Source organism: Lytechinus pictus, chromosome 13 (assembly GCF_037042905.1).
Source record: "Lytechinus pictus isolate F3 Inbred chromosome 13, Lp3.0, whole genome shotgun sequence".
Taxonomy (NCBI): Eukaryota; Metazoa; Echinodermata; class Echinoidea; order Temnopleuroida; family Toxopneustidae; genus Lytechinus; species Lytechinus pictus.
The window spans coordinates 24,479,615-24,502,321 of NC_087257.1; the positions used below are offsets into that span (position 1 = coordinate 24,479,615).

The following is a 22,707-nucleotide window of genomic DNA, read 5'->3' on the forward strand; positions in this document are numbered from 1 at the left end:
TAGTTTTCATGAAATGTTAAGGAAAAAAAATTGTTTTTCACAACAGCAGATCGCGAATGTGCCCCCCCCCCCTCCTTCCCCCTTGCTGCGTACGACCATTCCCTGAAGTCCACTTAAACGTATCTCATTATTTAACAGAAATATACATCAATTTAAACATATAATCTTTCTAAAACATATAATCTTTCTAAAACATATATAGAGAGATATTGAAAAACTTATTAAAGAAAGAAACAAGCAAAAAGCAACACAAATTATGCATGTTATGTTATTTCAAAATCTCGTGTATTAACCCTTTTATTGCGATGAGGCCAATACTTTTGTATATTAATAGAGATACAAGTTTTTTTTACTATATGTATATATATATACACACAGGGGCGTCGATCCTTTTTTTAAGATTTGGGGGGCAAAATCATGATTCAACTTTCCAAAGGCGCTCGATATCACACAAAACAAACAAACTCACACAAACACACACACACATATGCATATATATATTTATATGACTCGTGAGATAGAAACACATATCTCACCAACAAATTAATGCGAATTGTTTAGTATACTGACCTGAAAACAGGAAAAAGGTGCCTGTTTCGGACTGTTTGTAGTAACTCATGAGGAGGATACATATCTCACTACACAGATAATGCGAGTGCCGAGGGCGAGCTGAAATTTCTTTATATTCTGACCAGAAAGCTTGATATTCTATGCATTTTTGGTACCAATGATTAAGATGGGTATCTAAAAAACAATAGATGCGAGCGCGAAGCGCGAGCTTGAAATTTTGATATTTCGATCTGAAAAAAAATGACAGTTTAATGGACGTTTGTAATAAAGAACAAGATTATATCCAGCAAAAGATTATTGCAAATCGAAGCGGGAGTTCTTTTGACGTTTAGTCCTGAAAAAGGGACATTCTATTCACCTATTTAATCATGAAAAGTATGTGGTTTTGCTACAGAAATGATGCGAGCGCGAAGCGCGAGCTGAAAATTTTTATATTCCAATCTGAGAAGCGGATAATTTAAGCACGATTTTAAATAAAGAACGAGTTGTGTAGCTCAATCTCAATATACGACTGGTTGCGTAATTATACACTCCTGGTACTAGCAACGGGTTTTAGCAAAGTTTTGGGCTAAAATATCGAATCATCTTCATAAAACACTATAGTAGCTGTCTTAAACTAAAGGCCATAGAGGTGGCACAATGTGGAATGTGTAAAGAAGAAAAGTGACTGACCTTCTTTTTATTAAAGCATTGGAAAATAATATCAAAATTAAAGGATTTGCTCTACGCTTTTGTATGATTCTGGGATTTTTTTAATAAATTAAAGATTTCATGACATCTGTCATTCTGTGGGCAACTGCCCCGCCCCAGTCCACTCTGTAAGGGCATGCGATAAGCTTTGTTATGACCATTCAACAATAAAATGTATAACCAGGTGCCGCTGATCATTCTTGACCGGCGCCGATCTAGATTTGGTTGGCAATAGGCCCTTCTTCATTATTCTACCGGCGCCTATTTATTGGAACCAGGGGACGCTGATTATTCTTGACCGGCGCCGATTTAGAAAAAGAAGTGCTGATTATTTTTACCGACGTCACGTAAGATTCAGGCAGCGGCAATTCATAATTGACTGGCTCCGATTATTCTTGACTGGCGCCGATTTTTAACCAGGTGGTGCTAATTATTCTTGTCCGGTGCCGATTTAGATTTAGGTGGAGCTGATTATTCTTGATCGGCGCCGGTTACGAACTCAGGCAGCGCCGACTTTTCTTTACCGGCGCCGATTTATAACCAGATGGCGCCGTTTATTCTTGTCCGGCCCCGATTTAGATTTAGGTGGCGCTGATTATCCTTGATCGGCGCCGGTAAAGAACTCAGGCAGCGTCGATTTTTCTGTGCCGGCGCCGATTTAGATTAAGGTGGCGCTGATTATTCTTGATTGGCGCCAGTTATATGCAGGCAGCGCACTGCTGATTATTTTTAACCGGCGAAGTTGTTGGGAAAAGGGTAGTTAAAAGTAAAGATTAGGAAGATGATATGATTGTGCTTTGCTGGGGGATAGTCTTTCCTTACTGTTGCTAATATTATATCAGTGTATAATTCTTTTAAGCGGTGCCATTTCTTTCCTTTATTTTTATTTTTTCAAGCAGCGCCTTTTCTTTCTTTTACTTTTCTTTAATTTTTTTTTAGCTCAAATATTAGGGGGGACGCGCGCGCCCCCTGCGCCACCCCCTGGATCCGCCACTGCACTCTCTATACTACCCCGCATGTTCAAGTTCAAGTTTTTATTTCATTTCTCAACTCAATACAAGATAAGGAATAATTACACAGATATAAAATGATAACCGTACAAATCAATACAAATGAATATACATTGCAAGCAATATGACTATACAAGAAAGTAAATAAATGTTTATGGTAAACACTAAATAACGTGATAATCATATTAACCAATAACAATATATACAATGGAAATAGAACAAAATGTATGCCATTCTCGGAAAAAAAAAGTATTAAAAAATGCAAGGCTACCTTTATAACTCTTTTTTTTTTCAATAAGGTTGAGTAAATGGAGGGATCCACTAAAAAGCAGGGCTTGTTGAGTGTGGACCCATCAGAGAATTAAAGATTTTTAAAGTACAGGTATAAAACGAAAATGAGAATGAGAGAGAGAAAAAAAAGAATAAGGTTGATGTGATGGTCGATGGAGAAATACCGAGATAATGGATGAAGAATTATATCAACAGGATAGGGTGGTGCACATGTGTGGTTGAAAGAAGAAGAGAAGAAGGAGAAACACAAAAAAAGCAAAAGAGTGAAGGGCATAAGACCGATGAAGGAGAATGAGCGGAAGAGAGCGAGGTAGAGAGACGGTCAGGGAGGGGGGGGGGGAAAGAGGAGGGTAAAAGGGATTGGTTATCGACTGTTCAATTGGAATTTGCTTTATATGATTCAAGAATTTGTTTCTTCAGTTTAATCTTAAAACTGTTCAAACTGGCAGCATTTATGATGTCATTGCTGAGTGAGTTCCAGTATTTAGGGCCATAGAAGGTAATTGTTTTTTGTGCGAAGAGAGTACGTGTACGGGGAAGGTGGAAGCGACGGGATTGTCGGGTTGGATAATTGTGAATAGTGTTGTTTTTTGTAAACATGATCATCAAAATGTTTGGTAATTTATTTGTGTTCAGTTTGTACATGAATTGTCCTGTATGAAAAAGAAATAAATCCGGAAATTTGAGGAGATTCGACTTGTAGAACAAATCATCAGTATGACATCGAAAAGGAGCATTGTGTATAATCCTTATAACCTTCTTTTGTAGAATTAGCATTTTGTCGGTGAGACTCTTGTAGGCGTTACCCCAAGCCAGTATTCCATAATTAAAATACGGAAGTATAAGTGAGAAATAAAGTGTAAATAGTGTTGATTTTGGAAAGAAATGTCGAAGTTTGTTCATTATACCAACATTCCGCGATACAGTTTTGGAAATATTTTGAATATGAATGTTCCATTTTAATTTATCGTCAATTGTGAGGCCTAAGAATTTGGTTGATGTGACCCTATTGAGAGGTGTGTTGTCCAAAAGGATGTCTCCGGGTAGATTTCGCAAAGTGTTACTAAATAACATAAAATTTGTCTTAACGATGTTTAGAGATAATTTGTTGGCTTTAACCCACTGTACTACACGTTTTAGTTCAAGATTTATAGTAGAAAGAAGAGTAATGGTAATTGGGTTTGCATGAGAATAAAATAAGTTGGAATCGTCTGCAAATAAAATGAAAGATAGAACGTCTGAAGATTTATAAAAGTCGTTTATGTATATGATAAATAACAAGGGGCCAAGGATGCTTCCCTGCGGGACTCCACAATTTATTGGTCGTAACGCTGAATTGTGGTTATCTATTTGTACATATTGTTTTCTATTTGATAAGTAATTCCAAGCATGACAAGCAAATGCATTCACTGTTTCAGTCATGCACTGTTTGGTCCCATGATGTTAAATGTTTATGGCCCGTATTCTGAAGTAGGGTTTAATCTTAACTCTGGTTTAAAGCTGTGGTTTAACTATATAGATAGCCAATACTAGCATAAATCTCTAACAGAATCATTTCTGTGTCACCCCATTTTCTCTCATATTATTCTTAACTGCACTGTTAGAAAATTTATCCTTAAAATTAAAGAAGTTCCTGCAGCAGAGTCTCGAGAACACCTGTAGTCTTACCAGATTGCGTAATCTTACATTATATCATGTAAAATTACAGAGAATTTGTATTTGGTGTATGAAACCTTACAAATTTCCTTTAATGAAACACCCTTTTCCTCTTTTTAAACAGACCTGTTCTGTTAAATTACAGAACAATTCCTGTTTTATGAATTTACAGAATGATACTGTTATTGCTTTTTGCAAAATCTTCTTTTTTCGGTAAAATCAGGGTTTTTTAACGGTGTGTTTTGGAAAGATAAATACAATAGCTTTCTCCACCATTCACGAGTTAGGAAAGAGCACAGTAAACATAAGAAACTATGTAAGGAAAATTTTGAAATTTTTGACTTTCCATAATATTAGCACAGAGTTAGACCATGGTCTAAATTAACCCTGACTTCAGAATACGGGCCATTGACTCGTTGAGAAAATAACAACGGTGTCAAGAATTGTGACAATGACCTTGCCTGTATAAAAAAAGTGACGTGACTGTATACTTTTTCAACCAGGATTTCCCGGGCAATATCCTGTGCCACATCTACTGTCAATTTTAGGGAAATTTTGTGAAAATTCGAACGTTTCGAACGTGACTTACGTGTATCAACAATCATTGTGAGCTCCTTAAGGGAATGGTTGATTAAGGGTAAAGCTATGGATATGAGTGGGGGAGTGCAGGCTGACATCCCCGCCTCATATTGGCTTGCAGTCTAAACATCTTGTTTTATTGGAGAATCAGATAAATACCATGCCTATACATTACAAATCATAGTTTATTCTCATCGTTCTGTTCTTGGCTAGTCTTAGATATATATATATACCCTTTGAAACAACTTTAAATGATAAAGAGGATGAATTGGCATACTATTTTATTTGTGAAGAGGAACTAAAATGTGTTGTGTTTTTTTCAGAGGAAAGGTGCCCGTTTTTGCTACTTGGTAGCATAATGTATTTTTTGCGATATGAATGTATTGAAAATGTATTGAATTAGTGTGTTATCACACTGGTGGGCCTATATTACACGACTACACTGCATCGAATATTGCATTATGGGTAATGAACATGTCCAGTTATGAGTAGGTGAGGATATAAGATGGGACTATTAAAGCTCTTGTTCGTATGCCCTTTAAATTTTTCTTCAATATTTTCAAGAGATTGAAGATTTATTCAACTCATCAAAAATGTAATTAGGCTATATAAAAACCTCATTATGCTACAAATGCGATAATAGGTTTATATAAGAATTATTTTGCACAATACATGTCAATAAATTATATTAATCGAAACTATATAATAACACATAAAGACATCAAATACAGAATGGAAGAGCAAGTAACCACAAGACCTATCGGTGGCTTGCTTCTATTGATTTTAAGAAGAGGGGAGGGTAAAAATACCTTTTACGTAAGGTTTTACAACCCGTGTGTTCGTTCCTTGGTTAAAACGTTTACCTATACGGCTCATCACATAATATTTAGCTATACACAGAAAGGCCTATGAATATGTTGGCCAACATAACTTGAATTAAAATTCATACACTTTAAAAAAAAGTTTACCCAATATTGGGCAAAATGGGAATATGCATGCTGGTTGGGTAAAAAGATCCCAAATATTTAGTAAATTTTACGCAATGTTGCGTAGAAAATTACCCTTCAAACATGCATTTTGCCCAATATGGGGGAAAAATTACCCAGCAAACATGCATGTTCTTTCCTACCCAACGTTGGGTAAATTTAGATCACCCATCCATTCTTATACTCTTGACATTTAGAATTATATATTCTACAACAAACTAAACAAATATTAAAAATAACACAAAAAACTTCAAGAGATAGAATGGGTTGGATCACCCATCCAATTCTTATTCCCTTGACATTTTGTAATTATATATTTTACAACAAACTAAACACAGATTAAAAAACAGATTAAAAAACAACACAAAAAAAATTCAAGAGAAGGAATGGAGGTGGAATGACACAGAATTTATAAGATAAGCTTTTGGTTTTTGGTGTGGTGCTTTGTTCAACAGATCTGCTTAACAGGGCACCACACCAATTAACACCAGATATGTCCCAGTTTGTAAACAAGATGAGGTGTGATTTGAATTTCATTTATATTCTTATTATGATCTGTTTCATCCCACTCTTGCCCTGAATGGATGGTGAGTTGGATCACTCATCCATTCTCATACTCTTGACATTTTGAATTATATATTTTACATCAAACTAAACATAGATTTTAAAAATAACACAAATAAATCAAGAGATAGAATGTGTGGATCACCCATCAATTCTTATACTCTTGACATTTTGAATTATATATTTTATAACAAACTAAACACAGATTAAAAAATAACATAATAACTTCAAGAGATAGAATGGGTTGGATCGCCTATAGTACATTCTTATACTCTCAACATTTTGAATTATATATTTTACAACTAATTAAACATTGGTTGAATAAAAATAACACAAAAAACTTCAAGAGATAGAATGGAGGTGGAACGACACAGAATCTACGAGATGAACTTTTCTTGCTGGTGTGGTGCTTTGTTCAACAGCTCTGCTTAACAAAGCACCACACCAATCAACACCAGATATATCCCAGTCTGTAAACAAGATAAGGTGTGTCCAGATTTGCATTTCATTTATGCTCTGTGTTTCATTCCACTCTTACTTTGATTTGGTGAGTTAGATCCACTGTTATATTCACATGCAAGAATTTGTCTAGCAGAAACATGACTGTTGCTACCTCTACTGTATGTTTTACACCTGTCGATCCGATGTCATGACAGTTCATGTGATGCATTCATGTATAAATGTAACAATGATTGGTGTATTGAGGAGGTCTATGTTGTTAGTAACGTCCAGGGCATGCACTTAACTCGTTAGTAACCGCATTCTTAATAGCTGTATTTATTTATCAATACATTAACAGCTTACTCACTGTGTCGACCTCAACTAAATACCAGACTTTTTGGTTTTGTATTGTATTATTCATTATATTCTCATGCGCATACCTTATTCATTATTTATTCATTATATCCTCAGGCGTGTACTCTCTTGATAATTTTCTTTCTGTCTCCTTTCAGGAACAAATTGTAGTTAATTGCTTTTTTGAGTGATCCAGACTGTCGCCAAGTAGGCAGCATTCCTAGCAATTTCTCCTTTAGCCAGCCACCCCTCCCCCTTTTATGTGTTTGTTTTCATCCATAAATATGCACCAGATTTTGTCTTTTCTTTTCTTACTTTGATGTATTGTCCTTATCGTGTCTTTATGTGTCCATCCATATTTTCCGTCTTTCTCTGTCAACGGGAGTCTTGTATCATGTTTTCTCCACTTTCACACCTAAGGAGCAACTCGATTCTCAACCTACACCATGGCTAGGATGAACACATTCCGATCCCAGTCTTTAGAGCATGGTGAAGCTATTAATAACCATTCCTTCTTGTTACAGCACAGGTCTGACGACCACCCTCCTGCAAATGATGACCTACTTGATACACATACAACTGATCGATTAAATCAACAAACACCAGAATATCATTATCATATTGACCCTAACGACACTCTTAAAATACCATCAACATCCAAATATTTCGCTTTAAATCAATTTCTTCAAAGCTGCTCAAATAACAATGAAACATTCTCCATTATTCATATCAATATCAGAAGCATCAACAAAAATTTTGACCAACTCCAAAACATGATCGAAAACACTCAACTAAATTTATCTGTGATAGGATTGAGCGAAACTTGGTTGCGGAATGAACCCCATCCAATTCATAACCTGGAGGGCTTTCAACTCTTAAATAACAATAGAAAAGATAAAACTGGTGGAGGCGTAGCTATGTATATTAAAAGAAATTTAAATGCCACGATATGATATGACCTGAATATAATGCATCCATCATTAGAAAGTCTTTTTGTAGAAATAACCACATCTGAAAATAAAAACATTATTATTGGTACTGTTTATCGCCCTCCGGGATGTCCCCATTCTGACTTTATTACATCTTTACAAACCATATTGTCCTCTAACATTCTAAGAAATAAAAACTGTTTAATTATGGGGGATTTTAACATAAACCTGCTCAATGCAGAAGAAAGCTCGCTCTGTCAGGATTTCTTAGACTGCATGTACTGACACTCCTACATCCCACTAATCAATAAACCAACCAGAATAACCAACACATCTGCTACACTCATTGATAACATTTTCACTAATCTAGAAGGGCAATGCACGTCAGGAATATTATTGTCAGACATAAGCGATCACTTCCCGGTTTTCTCACATATTTCTTTTCACAAGCATGTTACCTAACAATACACAGCAGGATCTCACAAAGCAACCCAAGAAAATATGAATAAATTAAACAATAGTTTAGGACTTTTGGACTGGTCTAATGTCTTGGAATGTCTAGATCCTCAAGAAGCTTTTGAGTTGTTCATGGATTATTTTATGGCCTTGTATAACCTATCACACGCACCACTCACAATAAACAATATAAAAAGGCACCTCGTCAGCCTTGGATAACTAAATCTCTATTACGCTGTATTAACAGGAAAAACAGACTATTTTATAAATATAAAGCAAATATATCTATACACGATGAACATGAATACAAACGGTATAAAAACAGTCTTACTTGTACTTTACGACATGCTAAGGAAACGTATTTCTCCAACCAATTTGAAAAAAATAAATTTGATATCAAAAGTACATGGAAAACAATCAATCGTGTGCTCAATAAAAACACTGATAAATCACACATTCATAAAATCAATGCACATGACACTATTATAACAGACGCAAATGAGATTGCTCAAAGCTTGAATGGTTACTTTGTAAATATTGGTCCCAATCTTGCCAAAGATATCGAACCCTCAGAAAAAGTATTTTCCAGTTTTCTGGAAGATCCCAACCCCAAAACAATATTTTTTGCCCCAATACTATAGAATTCGAGATCATAGACATTGTAAATAACTTAAACTCTCAAAAAAGCCCAGGTTTTGATGGAATCACGAATAAAATTCTAAAACACGTCATCTCAGAAATTGTGACACCAATAACACACATAACATGTGGCATCGTCCCCTCCCAAATGAAAAAATCCAAGGTCATACCTATATTTAAAAAAGGAGACACCCGAGAAATGGGCAACTATAGACCCATATCATTATTGACTTCATTTTCAATTTTTTTAGAAAGAACTGTATATACTCGAACGATTAAATTCATTCATGAATGTAATATTCTCAACGAATTCCAATATGGCTTTCGTGAAAAACACGCAACAACTCACGCTATGATTATACTCGTCGATAAAGTCATTAAAGCTATTGATAAATCCCTTCACACTGTTGGAATATTCCTGGACTTCTCCAAGGCCTTTGACACTATAGATCATGATATTCTTTTATATAAACTTGCTTATTACGGTATTAGAGGAAAGGCCTTGGAGTTAATGGGTGCGAATCACAACTGGAAAACATAAATTGTGGTGCACCACAAGGATCACTCCTCGGTCCCCTATTATTTATATTGTTTATAAACGACTTCCATAAATCTTCTAAACTATTATCTTTCATTCTGTTCGCTGACGACTCCAACATATTTTTCTCCCATCGTGACCCAATAACTTTGATTAATGTTATGAATACCGAATTGAAATCGGTCCATATTTGGATACGGGCGAACAAACTATCATTAAACATAAAAAAGAAAAATTACATGTTATTTAGTAACTCAATACAAACGATTCATGGTAAAATTAACATTAATGGCATAAATATTGACTCTACCCAATCAACAAAATTTCTCGGCATATTCATCGACAATAAATTATTATGGAAAACACACATTGATATTCTTTGTAGAGTGATCGCAAGAATTATTGGTGTCATCAACAAACTCAAAACATTTTTACCTCACAAAATACTTTTGACCCTCTATTCAACCCTCATCCTCCCTTATCTAAACTACGGAATTTTATCCCGGGGTAACTCACAAATAACACAAACTGATAGAATATTTTTGCTCCAAAAACGAATTGTCAGAATAATTGAAAATGCCCATTACCGTTCTCATACAAGCCCGTTATTTAAAAAAAATAGAATACTAAACATCCACGATCTCTATCTCCTGAACCTTGGAACTTTTATGTTCCAGCTATCAAAAAACGAATTACCCCCCGCAATTACTTCACTCTTTACCAAAAACACTGACATCCCTACATACCCTACAAGACAAGCTATTCAAAATCAATATCATCCCCCTCTGACTAGAACCACACTCGCACAAATAAACATCATTTACACAGGTCCCAAATACTGGAATGGTATTCACCAAAGCCTTAAACAAAATAGAAATATAAACACCTTAAAAAAACACCTAAAACTCTCATTCCTTAATGAGTACAACGTATAACACATATGAACTGCTTCCTCTTTTCCACGATCCTTGACTCTCGACCCTATTTCTCTTTCCCCTCCCCTTTCCCTTTTCTCTGCTGGACACATAACCGTTTTTTTTTTATTCCCCCAGTTTTTAATATTCCCTTCTCCCCCCTAATTTATGTAGTCACTGCCCCCCCCCTTTCCTTGTTATTCAAACCTATTTTGCCGTTCTTCATATATGGTCAAGATTGTCCTACTTTACTTTTAATTACATACGATTAAGATTACTATAAATTTATCCCAAGGGACTTACCATTACAAGCTTTGCTTTTTAATAAGTCCCTCATTTTCATTTTCACATGCTAACTGTAATCTATAATTTGTCTAATTATCAAAATGTGTTTGGAACAAAAAGAATTATATATACTTCGACTATTTCCTACGAATTTGTTAATTAATTATTTAAGTATTCCTATGACACTTATTCTGTTATGTACATTCATACATATGTATAAATGTTTGCTATGTTTATTATCAGAAAATGGAAGTGAAATAAACCAAACTGAAACTGAAACTGATATTTCCCTCTATACTTTTAGAATGTAGGTCTAATGGTAAGTCGAAGTTTCGCCTGTCATTATTGTTAAGTGAAGTTATGAGTGATTGCTTATGTTCATAAGTATTTGTTATTGTATTAGAAATGAAACCAAACTGCAAGATCTACATATGACAAGAACGCATATTCTCATGTTAGAACTATTTCAAATCTGGGTTGTATTCTTTGTTAAATTTCACTTTAGCTTGATACTTTGTCAAAATGGTGTTTCTTTAATGGATAGGGGAAGGCGGGGTAAGTTGTGACACTTTTTGCATTTTGCATGATAGAATTGATATGACTAAATGATATTGTAGAAATAAGTACCTCGCCTTTAAATATGATTCTTGGGAAATCTTTTTCACCTATATACAACTTTCTACCCCCACACAGAAAGTCGTTGTGACCTTTGAAAAAAACGATGTCAAGTGGCACAACTTGCCCCATCTGTGGGGTAAGTTGTGCCACCTTCTAGGGTAAGTTGAGCCACAAAAACTACATGTACAAAATGAATGAGGGAAGAACCAGCATGTCAATATTTCATTTAAAGTCTTTTCACTTGCTAATTCTCTATAAATACTAACATTCTCTAAAAGTAAAAAGAACTGTCATGTGAATTTGCTCTTTTCTGCCTGCATATCAATGGATTTTTAAGGTTTGATTGTTTTTTTATTTACATTACCATAAGAATTACCATGGCTCAACTTGCCCCATGTTGGCTGGCTCAACTTACCCCAGTCCGAACTTAATGCTATAATTTCACATCCACACATTTCTTATGCATTCATCATGTAAAAGACTATGACAAGAATGAAGGTCCATACCTGGACTAACAATATTGTTCTTATGTCTTTATTATATGTAAAGACGTGTGTGTGTAAAAAACACTTATCTATTTCACACCCGTTTTTACTTTTTTGGCTGAAATTTGTATTTTTCCCTCTAAAAAAGTACTTTTTGTTTCAAAGGTGAAAACAATGTGGTGGGGTTAAAGGTTATGTAATGGGTCATCAATACATGACACCACCATAATATCTGACTCATTCATTTTTGGCCTTGGGCTGGTGGCTCAACTTGCCCCTATGCTCAACTTACCCCGCCTTCCCCTACCCTATTTGGTGCTTCATAATCATTCAAGTCGTTCGTAATTATTATCGTAACGTTGTGAAAATACACCTGAACTTTCTTACAAGATGCCAATTCAGCCGTGGTAATTGTGGTATATTGTTTCTTGAATTAATCGAAAAGTGTATTGGTTATTGCAACCGGTGAAATTGTGAAAACATACACATTGCTTTAAAATTTATTAAGGAACTGACGCAAACAAACCTGCAAGTTATAGCTTTTCTTATGAATTTTAGAAGACGAGGAAGAAGGGGAGTCCAATGACAGATCATTAAAACAAACATCGGCGTATCATGAGGCGGTAGGGGATATTGTAAAAAGTGACCACACCATTTTCAAACCAACATTGTGTTTTTATCGCTTTTAACCTTTCTGAAAAGTTGAAAACAAAGTTGAAAAAAAAATAAACGTTACATATCGTTGCGATTCGAGGGATATCACGTAGGCATCATTTCCAATCGGTCTGCATCCGAGGACCCCTCTGTGAACTGTGTGTCTCTGGATAGTAGGGGTAGGTGTGTGTCCTCGTTTTTCTTCCACCATGGGTATGTGCCTACGCGCAAACTTCTCCCTCGCCATGCTCGCCTGTCCCTTCTTCTCCAATCTCCCCCACCCCCATTGTGAAAAACTCTGAGTACTAGAGTCGCCCCTCTTTATAAGAGGTACATGTCCTTAAATGAGGAAGCGTTATTAATATAGGCCTACTGCCGGAAAGAGAATAAAGTGTTTCTTGGCCGACCACCAAACTGTTTCCGTAATCAGGACCATATATATGACGCATGTTGTTCATAATAACTCATTTGGGATTGATCAAAGTCAATTGGACGAATCTAAGGGGTAAGTTTTTTTAATCTTTATTGTTGCATAATTCATGGAGCATGGATTGTAAAAACTTTCCGGTTTCAATCAATAATGTGAAATATCTTATTATGAATTTTTAGTGTTATAATAAATTTTCTTTTCGATAACTTTTCTGGAACTTTATGCTCCCGTATATCATTTTTTGTATGCCCTGCTTGTGTCAGTTATGCGACCGTGTTGTGGGCTCTCTCCTCTTACGTGTACATGTCTAATTCAATGTGCAAAATGTATGTGCGTTTTTATTCTAGATACTGTTCCTTTTTTGCTTTTTGTTCAATAAAGTGATGCAAAACAGCTGAAAAGATATAAATAATAAATAATATAGGATTTGTACAGCGCACGTATCCACCTTGCTAGGTGCTCAAGGCGCTCCTATATTACCCCGGCTAAGCTAGTCTACCGAATCTGGTGCGCACAGCTTTTTGAGGAATTACTTCCTGCCGTTACCCATTTACCTCACCTGGGTCGAGTGCAGCACAGTGTGGATAAATTTTTTGCTGAAGGAAAACACGCCATGGCTAGGATTCGAACTCACGACCCTCTGTTTGAAAGGTGAGAGTCAGAACCACTAGACCACGACGCGCCCATGTCGCTATGCGCTATGTTGAGGATCTTGAAACATGCCTGTGGAGGGGAAAAACTTAGTTTTTTTAATCAAATTATGACTGTTCAATTACATGCAAGGAAAGGGTATAAGTAGGCCTATTCAGATTTTAATTGAATAAATTATCTCGTGTCAATTTTCATCATTGCTTTTTCTTAGCTGGCTTGTTATACAGATTTTAATGAAAAATGGCACAAGAAAACAAGCTCGCCTTGTGAGATACCATTTTCCCTTTTTGTAGAATCCAACCTTGATAAGAAAATACGGGAATAAAGAAAATCAATTGGTGAAAATATGAAAGAAATCGACAAGAGATATGAAAGCTATGGTCCTATGGAAATTAGGATCATTAAGAATATGCAATAGTCAAATTGGTAACTTGAAGACTGTTTTAATTTCTTCATCTATTTCATATTGATTCAAGTTCTAGAGTGAAAAAGAATGAAGGAAATTACTAAGACAGCAACAAACGAGTGTTTTTCATTGGACGACCCCCCCCCCCCCCCCATCACCATCCTTCAACCCGAACCGACGCAAGGTCCCCGAATGACTGTAATTTTGATATTCTCCGTAAAATCTGTTTTGAAAAGACCAAAGCGTGTTCCTCTGCTTTGACGTTTTGCAAGTCACACTATTGCTTCTGCAGACATTTTGGAAACCATATGCTTTTAATCACTGTACGATAGGAAATAATATATCGTGTGATGAGTTCAAAATCGAGGACAGAGGGGATGTTATACAGAGTGCAAAAATGGAAGCCTGACATAAAAGTATTGCAATTATTCTATCATTTAAATGTATATCTTATGAAAAGATGGACGATTAACGCGAGCATTTATTTGATCCAATGATAGTCACCGTCACCTGGTTATGCGCATCTTAATGAGAACATACAGGTGTTTACCAAGGGTGTCTGATCACTCAAAGACGGAACAGTTTCCCGGTCTTGATTTTTGTTGGCTGATACCCTGTTTCAGCATGTGCCGTTCAGTTTAACATGCTTCATATATGGATCAGGAAACTTGAGAAGCAGACGATTTTTATGATATAAAATATGATATTATTCGATCCGCTAACTACCGCTCACTCAGTAACATTGAGAGATACACGATCTATACGTGTTATGTGCCACGTATATCTGGAATATTATGGAGAAACTTGGGAAAATCGAATTTTAAATGGTAAACAATCAATCACAATATTGCCTCTATGTTAAAATAGACATCCCCCCCAAAAAAATACCAAGAATGAAAACAAAAAACTGCACATCGATTTTCCATTATTTCATTGATTTGTTATCAACTGCGCATATAATTTGTGAAATATAAATGTCCAATCATGAACTCCTTCAGTCCGTTCTCACGATGACGATCATAGGACCAAAGAAGACTATTATGAAGAAAATGTTATTCACATGACAATTACAGTCACCTGTTAGTGAATTCATTATCTATGCGATGAATGTCCATCTCTTCATAGGTCCATGAACTTAATCCAGTAAATGTTGTAGTTCTCTTTTTTTTGGGGGGGGGGGGGTAAATAAAAAGTACAATTATGAAGCATTCGTGCCTTTTATTGGGAATATTTCACCATTTCATATAAACTAAAAAGTCGAGACTAATTAATTCATGAAGGTACTACTTTCGGCTGATTGATACCATTTAAACAACTACAGTCGAATATGCCAAATGTATAATCATGTTCTCCAAATAAAGCATCTGACAAAATCTCATCGATTCCAAATCTTGTTAACATATTCCCCAATGTATAATGGTTTGCTTTTTTTTTATTGTACACTCAATACAGGTCAATGTATGAACGAACACAAGAAGTTAGAATTACACAGCCTTTTACTGTGCAAAGTCACCGAAAACAGCGATAGGCATATCCAAGTACAATAATGTTATCTATCGAAAGTAGTTGTTAGACAATGAGTAGTTGTTAGACAATTAGACAGTGTTTCGGTGGTCATAAAAAGTTTTCTCATTCAATTCGCAGAGAATAGTCACTGGACAACTTGACTACAAGAATACCGACATGGATACCGTGGATACTGCAGGAGTTTCTGCAGAAATGGAAATAGAAACATCACCAGCCTTTTCTGTCTTTTATGAAACGACATCAGATGCAAACTCAACCGACGGAGTGGTACAAGCAGTGTGGTCATGGGAACCCATAACTTGGAAGTGGTGGGAAATCCTTCAGTTGATCCTTGCCATCGCGGGCATCGTCGGTAACTTCTTGGTGATGTTGGTTCTCTTCCGGGTCAAGCGGAAGCTCTGTTCTACCGATACCCTGATCGCTGGCTTGGCTGTGGCTGACTTCTTGACCTCGGTGTTCATCATCCCTCACGCTCGCGTTGATACGGTTCCTCAAAGCATAGCTGCACAGCTGTACTGTCGGATCATCCAATCCAATTCCTTGATGTGGACATCCATCTGTGCTTCCATCTTCACCTTAACAACCATCTCAATCGAAAGGCTGATGGCTGTGATGTACCCGTTCACATTTCAACGTTTCTTTACACCTAGAACAACCGCTCTCCTCATCTGCAGTATCTGGCTGATCGCCTTCCTCATCAACACCGTCAGTTTCTACGTACATTACGTTGTCGATGGAAAGTGTGCCTTCGGATTCTCGACGCCATCTTTCCAAAAGTTCATAGGAGTCTTCTACTTCATCGCCGAGTACTTGGTGCCCGTCGTCATCATGATCCTCGCCCACGTCCTTACGATCAGAACCCTTCGTGAGCGCGCCCAGATTAGGCTACACTCTTCAGAACATCAAAGCCAACGTCCCAACAATCGACTCCTGCAGGCACGACGTCGCGTCATTGAAATGCTCTTTATCGTTGTCGTCATTTTCATCATCTGCTGGACACCCGATCAATTTGGATTCCTCGCTTTCACCGTCGGTATTATCGATTTCTCGCACTTCAACAGCCCCATCTACCGTTCCTTTGTAGTCCTTGCTTTCGTCAACTCCTGCGCAAACCCTGTAATCTATGCAGCCAGGAACCCAAACTTTAGAAAGGCGCTCAAAGAGCTTTGTGGTACCGTGCCGTCTCTCAGACTCCAGTCTGTTTTTGCAGCCATTGATGAGACTAGCAATATCTCTACTGATACAAGTGCTACTAAACTATCTTCTATTGACAAAGTAATAGTGTAATTTTTATTCATCTACCATAAAAATGTATATACATTTTCTCGGACTTTGTTTATCTAGTCGAGCAACGTCGGTATTGCAATGAGAGAGTCAATGATGTCGCAATGTCGCATATTAACTATTCTTTATTTATTTAGATGTGGATAAAATCTGTATTTAATCCAAACATACTGTCAGCAATATAGATTTTTATAGGTTTCTCACAGGAAGTGTCAAGCCGAGCTTTATTTTCCGTGGGCCAAATTTAAATATTTGGAAATTTATAGAAAAATGAATGAATGGTGAGTGTGTCACATTATCGCCCCATGCAATATATCTACTGTATTTGTAACAATTTACAACCTCTTCCGAAAGGATGATAAATGATGCCCGTATTATGTTTTTTACTGTTTTCATTCTTCTTTAGTATCTTTAGGGGGGCTAGTCATGGGATTCTGAATTTCTACGTCCCTTAATAAATATTTATTTTACTGGCCGATGTCTCACCATGTGTATATACTGATTTTAGCGATTGCAACGGGGATGGGTTCTGGAACAGAGTAAATGCATTGAACATGCCTGTCAATTTACAATGTACATCTGAGGTGTCTTTGCCGAAAATTTGTGAACCGGGACAGCAGATTGTCTTAAGATTTGGAGCTGACGAATTATTGCAAATTAATACAGGCGCGGATCCAGGGGGGGGGGGGCACAGGGGGCACGTGCCCCCTTCCTTTGAGAAGCAAAATTAAAATTTGTAATGTAAAAATGCCATTAAAACAGAGGTATGGCCCCTCTTTTGAAATTGAAGACCTTTTTTTTGCTTGTCAAATTTTTTCGGGTACGAAATATCCTTAATTTGTGGTTGAAAACCTTTTTTTTTTGCTTGTCAATTTTTTTAGGGTAAGAAATATCCTTTTGGAAAATCCTGGATCCGCCCCTGAATGAATGTGTCTCATGTCCAGAGTCCAGGACGACACTGCTTTTTTGGTTCACCGATTTTCAACAAAAGCTGCTTAGTCATCAAGGGCTTTGACAATAGATTCTCAGCGTTCTGGAAAGCGTCTGCGTAGTGTTGTGAAAACTCTCTTAAATGTGAATGTCGTCATAATGGCATTGCATCGCTCACTTACCTTTTCTTTGTCGGGAATGCTTTAATTGACCTATACTGACGAATTCAAACGTTTGCATGTTCCATTACAAAGGATGTTCTTGACAACCTGAAAGCTTAGACCTAACAAATATAGCAACCAGAAATGTACATTGTATAGAAACAGAAACTGGTTTCAAAGTATTGTATGTTATTTCCCAGTAACAGATACATAACAGAACAGAATAAATACTGTACCTCTGACTAGAACCACACTCGCACAAAAAACCATCATTTAAACAGGTCCCAAATACTGGAATGGTATTCACCAAAGCCTTAAACAATATAGAAATATAAACACCTTCAAAAAACACCTAAAACTCTCATTCCTTAATGAGTACAATGTATGAAACACATTAACTGCTTTATCTTTTCCACGATACTTGCCTCTCGACCCTATTTCTCTTTCTCCTCCCCTTTCCTTTTCTGCTGGGCACATAATCGTTTCTTTTTGTTTTGTTTTTTCCCCCAGTTATTTAATATGCCCTTATCCCTCTAACCTATGTAGTTACTGCCCCCCCCCTTTCTTTCCTTGTTATTCAAACCTATTTTGCCGTTCTTCATATATGGTCTAGATTGTCTTACTTTACTTTTAATTACATACGATTAAGATTACTACAAATTTATCCTAAGGGGCTTACAATTACAAGCTTCGCTTTTTAATAAGTCCCTCATTTTCATTTTCACATGCTAACTGTAATCTATAATTTGTCTAATCATCAAAATGTATCTTGAACAAAAATTGTATACATTTCATCTATTTCCTACGAATTTGTTAATTGATTATTGAAGTATACTTATAACACTTATTTTGTTTTGTACATTTATACATATGTATATATATGTTTGTTATGTTTATTATCAGAAAATGGAAATGAAATAAACTAAACTGAAACTGAAACTGAAACTGTGACTTTCAACGAATTTCAATTTGGTGTTTTTATTGCGATTTATAATTGTTGATCAGTTTTAAGTGTGCTTAACAAAATACAATACCTTTACCCATTGCATAGCCCATCGAAGTGTTTTATCTTCTTTGAAGCACCCCGACCCACTGGCGGCGGAAGGCACAAAATTTAGGGGGGGACCACCAAAAAAAATTTACAAGCAAAAAAAAAAAGGTTATCAACCAAAATTTTAGGGGGGACCACAATAAAAAAAATTGACAATAAAAAAAAAAGTTATCAACTAAAAATTTAGGGGGGGATTGTCCCCCACCTCAAATCTAGGGGGGAGACAGGTCCCCCCCCCCCCCCGCTTCCGCCGCCTATGCCACGACCCCTCGTTATGGCAGCCGTATGTAATGCTCTGAAGGAAGTGGGATTCATCTTCTTCTTTTTTTTCATGGGATGGGAAAGAATCCTTTAAAAAAAAAAAATCCTAAATCTTTTTATCGTATTTACGCCAGTAGGCATTGGCTGATCCAGGTTTTAGCAGGGAGGGGGCAAAACAAATTTTGACGACTCCCCCCAAAAGATGAAACAGTTCAAAGGTCTTTCTCGTTGAAACTTTGACAAGATTTATACGACAGTGATGTATGGGGCGCCAAGTGTATAAAGCCACGTATTTTGTTACAAAACCAATGGCTTTACACTTGGTTCCCCATAGTTATTTGCATCCTTGTTATTTGATAAGCCATCCTCATCTTAAAACCATGATCGGCCAGTGCATCTAGTCACTACTGGTTCTATACATTGGCAAATTTTCGTTTGGTTGACTAAAATGAAACGATAAATTTCAATCAATCAATCAATCATTTGATTCGGATTTATATCACATTTTTATGAATATGCATAAGAATGAATGGGATATTAAAGGGGAAAGTCATCCTGACAAAACGTTTATTGTACAAATAGCAGGAGAAAATAATCAAAATATTGGCGAAGGTCTGAGAAAGTCCGTCAGAGAATAAAAGAGTTATTATAAGTTTAATTTTATTTATTTGTGACGTCATATGCGAGTAGCTTTCCAACATATCGTATGGTAAATAATCCATGAAATGTCATTTTCTCAGAAATCTGAAAATGTTTTTATTGTACCTTCGGTATATCAATACACAAATAATTTCACATCCGCTCCTAAAAAGAAATTAAATAAGTCATCAAGAACCATTGAATGTTGACATGTATTCATTTCATATTACATAACATGTTGGCAGCTGCTCGTTTATGACGTCAAAAATCAACAATTTAAAATTCTAATAACTTTCTTAATCTTCAATGGATTTTCCCAAACCTTCACCAATATCTTTTACTATTATTTCTGCTATTTTTACATCAAAGTTTTCGTCAGGGTGAACTTCCTCTTTAACCCCCACTAGTTTTTAAAATGAATGCGTCAATTAAATATGTGAGAGTGTGGGCGTATTGTGTGTAGCATGCACATGCTCTAAGTGCCTCTCGTTTGTCCATGGTGAGAGCGAGAAAGAAGGGACCGTTTACCAGTGAGAGTGTCAAGTGACTTTACTAAAGGTCTTATATAGGTTTCTTTATCAAGTTTGATGCCTTTGTTGCTCAGACAAAAGTTGCTCTTGACAACCTAAGCTTAGTAACAGATAATATATGCAAACCGAATTCTAAGTATTATAGTTTATATCACAGGTTAAAGGAACACCTGATTACTATGGTTCCGATGAAAAACATCCATGCTTGAAATAATTTAGTAATACACACGACTATTTAAATGCAGGCCTCATTATTTTTTACCCAACGATAGCCTTTTGAAAGTCAATTCTTCGGTACATTCAGCCTATGATCGGCGATTGTTTGAGAATAGTTTCAGGCATAAAATACAAATTAGGTCTAAACGTGCTCAAATTTTACTGGCGCTGGCTTAAGAATATCGTTATTGAGTCGACACACTGGCGCTACGGAAGGGCCTTTTGGCAAGACATTCTACCAATTAACGTGACTAAATATTAAGGCTCTCAGTTCATTTGATTGATATGCAGAAAGAGATAAAGACCCAGTGTCCGATAAGCACTACACCGGTGAGTTTACCTTCATGTAATTTGTAGTGTAAGTTTGTAGACTTAGGACTATATACCAGATGAAATGTATGTTTTATTGTGCACGAAACACTGTTCTTACAAGTATAAATTATTTTTAAAATAGTGATGTTGGGTCTACTCCACACATCCGTTGTGCGAGGTTTAACTCTGAAATTTCAAGGTCAAATTGCATATGTATTGTAATTTTTTTCTTACAGAACAGGTTTCGTTCAAACGCATTCCTACATACTTGGTGCCAATGCAATTTTTTATTTATTTATTGCATTGTATTTAAAGTCACCTTGTCCTTCTCAGAGTTAATGTTGGATCTCATTTTGTACAGGGTCTACTTTTATATCCTGTTACTCTTAACAGGAATTCCAGTATAATTGGGATCCAAATTATTGTTCAGGTGATGTAGTAGGACACCAATTTATGAATGACATTGATCTGCTTTGAATAAATTCCTCTGTCATGTCTATTCATTTCGCTATTAAATTGAGTCACCTTTTTGATAAAAGTTAAATGTGATGAGATTGCACTTAACCTAATTTTGTATATGATGCCACTTTAAATTCCATTGGTTAGTCTCCGTAATCTTTCCCACACTCTCCTCTGTAACTGTAAGCAGTTCAAACAGCATTTTTCTTTGTTTTAGTCTGTTTTTAAGAAAACAGGTTGTGTTACTGACAAACGCAAAGGCCTATCTACTTTATAATGCAAATGAGCTTATCGATTGCACTATTACATTTCAACATCGCCTTGCCTTTTCTGAGTTTACGTTGCCAGGCGCGTATCCAGGATTTTGCACCCCGGGGCCCAACCTAATTTTGACGCCCCTGTAAACTTTTTTCGGAAAATGCCCCCCCCCCCCCGCCAGGCAATGAATATGTTGTAATATAACTTTTTGAAAAAATGAATGCGACCAGGTGGGTGTTTCATAAAGCTGTTCGTAAGATAAGGGCGACTTTAAAAACGACTGGTGAACCTTTCTTACGCTCTAAATAATCACCAATGAACATTAATGGTCAATATAATTTACCACAAGAAATAGTCACCAGTCGTTCTTAACTTACAAACAGCTTTATGATACACCGATATTTATTCTTTTCCAAAAGTTGTATTACAACATATTCATGGATATCTTTTTTTCATGAACACACTAAAAAAAGTTGTCTTCGATTCCAATTTTCACTTGACGATTTTTTTCTAAGCACTTGATAATAACGATAATGGAATAATTTACGATGAAATTTCGGTTACACTTCGTAATTCCGAAGGTTCGTAATTCCGAAGGTTCTTTATTCCGAAGGTTCGTAATTCCGAAACACGTAAATTGCCTATACCTCGATGTTCGTTAATCCGAAAACGTAAAAGGGTTCGTTAATCCGAACATTTGTGGCGTTATTCCGAAGGTTCGTTATTCCGAAGGTTCGATAATCCGAAAACGAAATAAGGTTCGATATTCCGAAGGTTCGTTAATCCGAAAACGAAATAAGGTTCGTTGTTCCGAAGGATTGTTAACACTAGCGTACCTACGGGGGGGCACTCTGCCCCCCCCCCCTGACGAGTCACAACCCATGCAAAAACGTATATTTGCCCCCCCTGACGGGCTTGAAAAACCTTTTTTGC

The 22,707-nt window shown here is 36.4% G+C and overlaps 1 protein-coding gene across 1 annotated transcript; it reads left to right on the forward strand.

Moving 5' to 3' along the window:
* The first annotated feature begins 13,116 nt into the window (after positions 1-13,116).
* Positions 13,117-19,237, forward strand: LOC129274717 (galanin receptor 2a-like). The gene is made up of 2 exons (XM_064108528.1): positions 13,117-13,164; positions 15,791-19,237. Exon 2 carries the CDS (start codon positions 15,830-15,832, stop codon positions 16,958-16,960), a length of 1,131 nt encoding a protein of 376 aa, XP_063964598.1. The 5' UTR covers positions 13,117-13,164; positions 15,791-15,829; the 3' UTR covers positions 16,961-19,237.
* The last annotated feature ends 3,470 nt before the right edge of the window (positions 19,238-22,707 follow it).

What these genes read in the sequence shown, in the direction of transcription:
- LOC129274717 (XM_064108528.1), top strand. Translation starts at nt 15,830, where the DNA reads ATGGATACCGTGGATACTGCAGGAGTTTCTGCAGAAATGGAAATAGAA.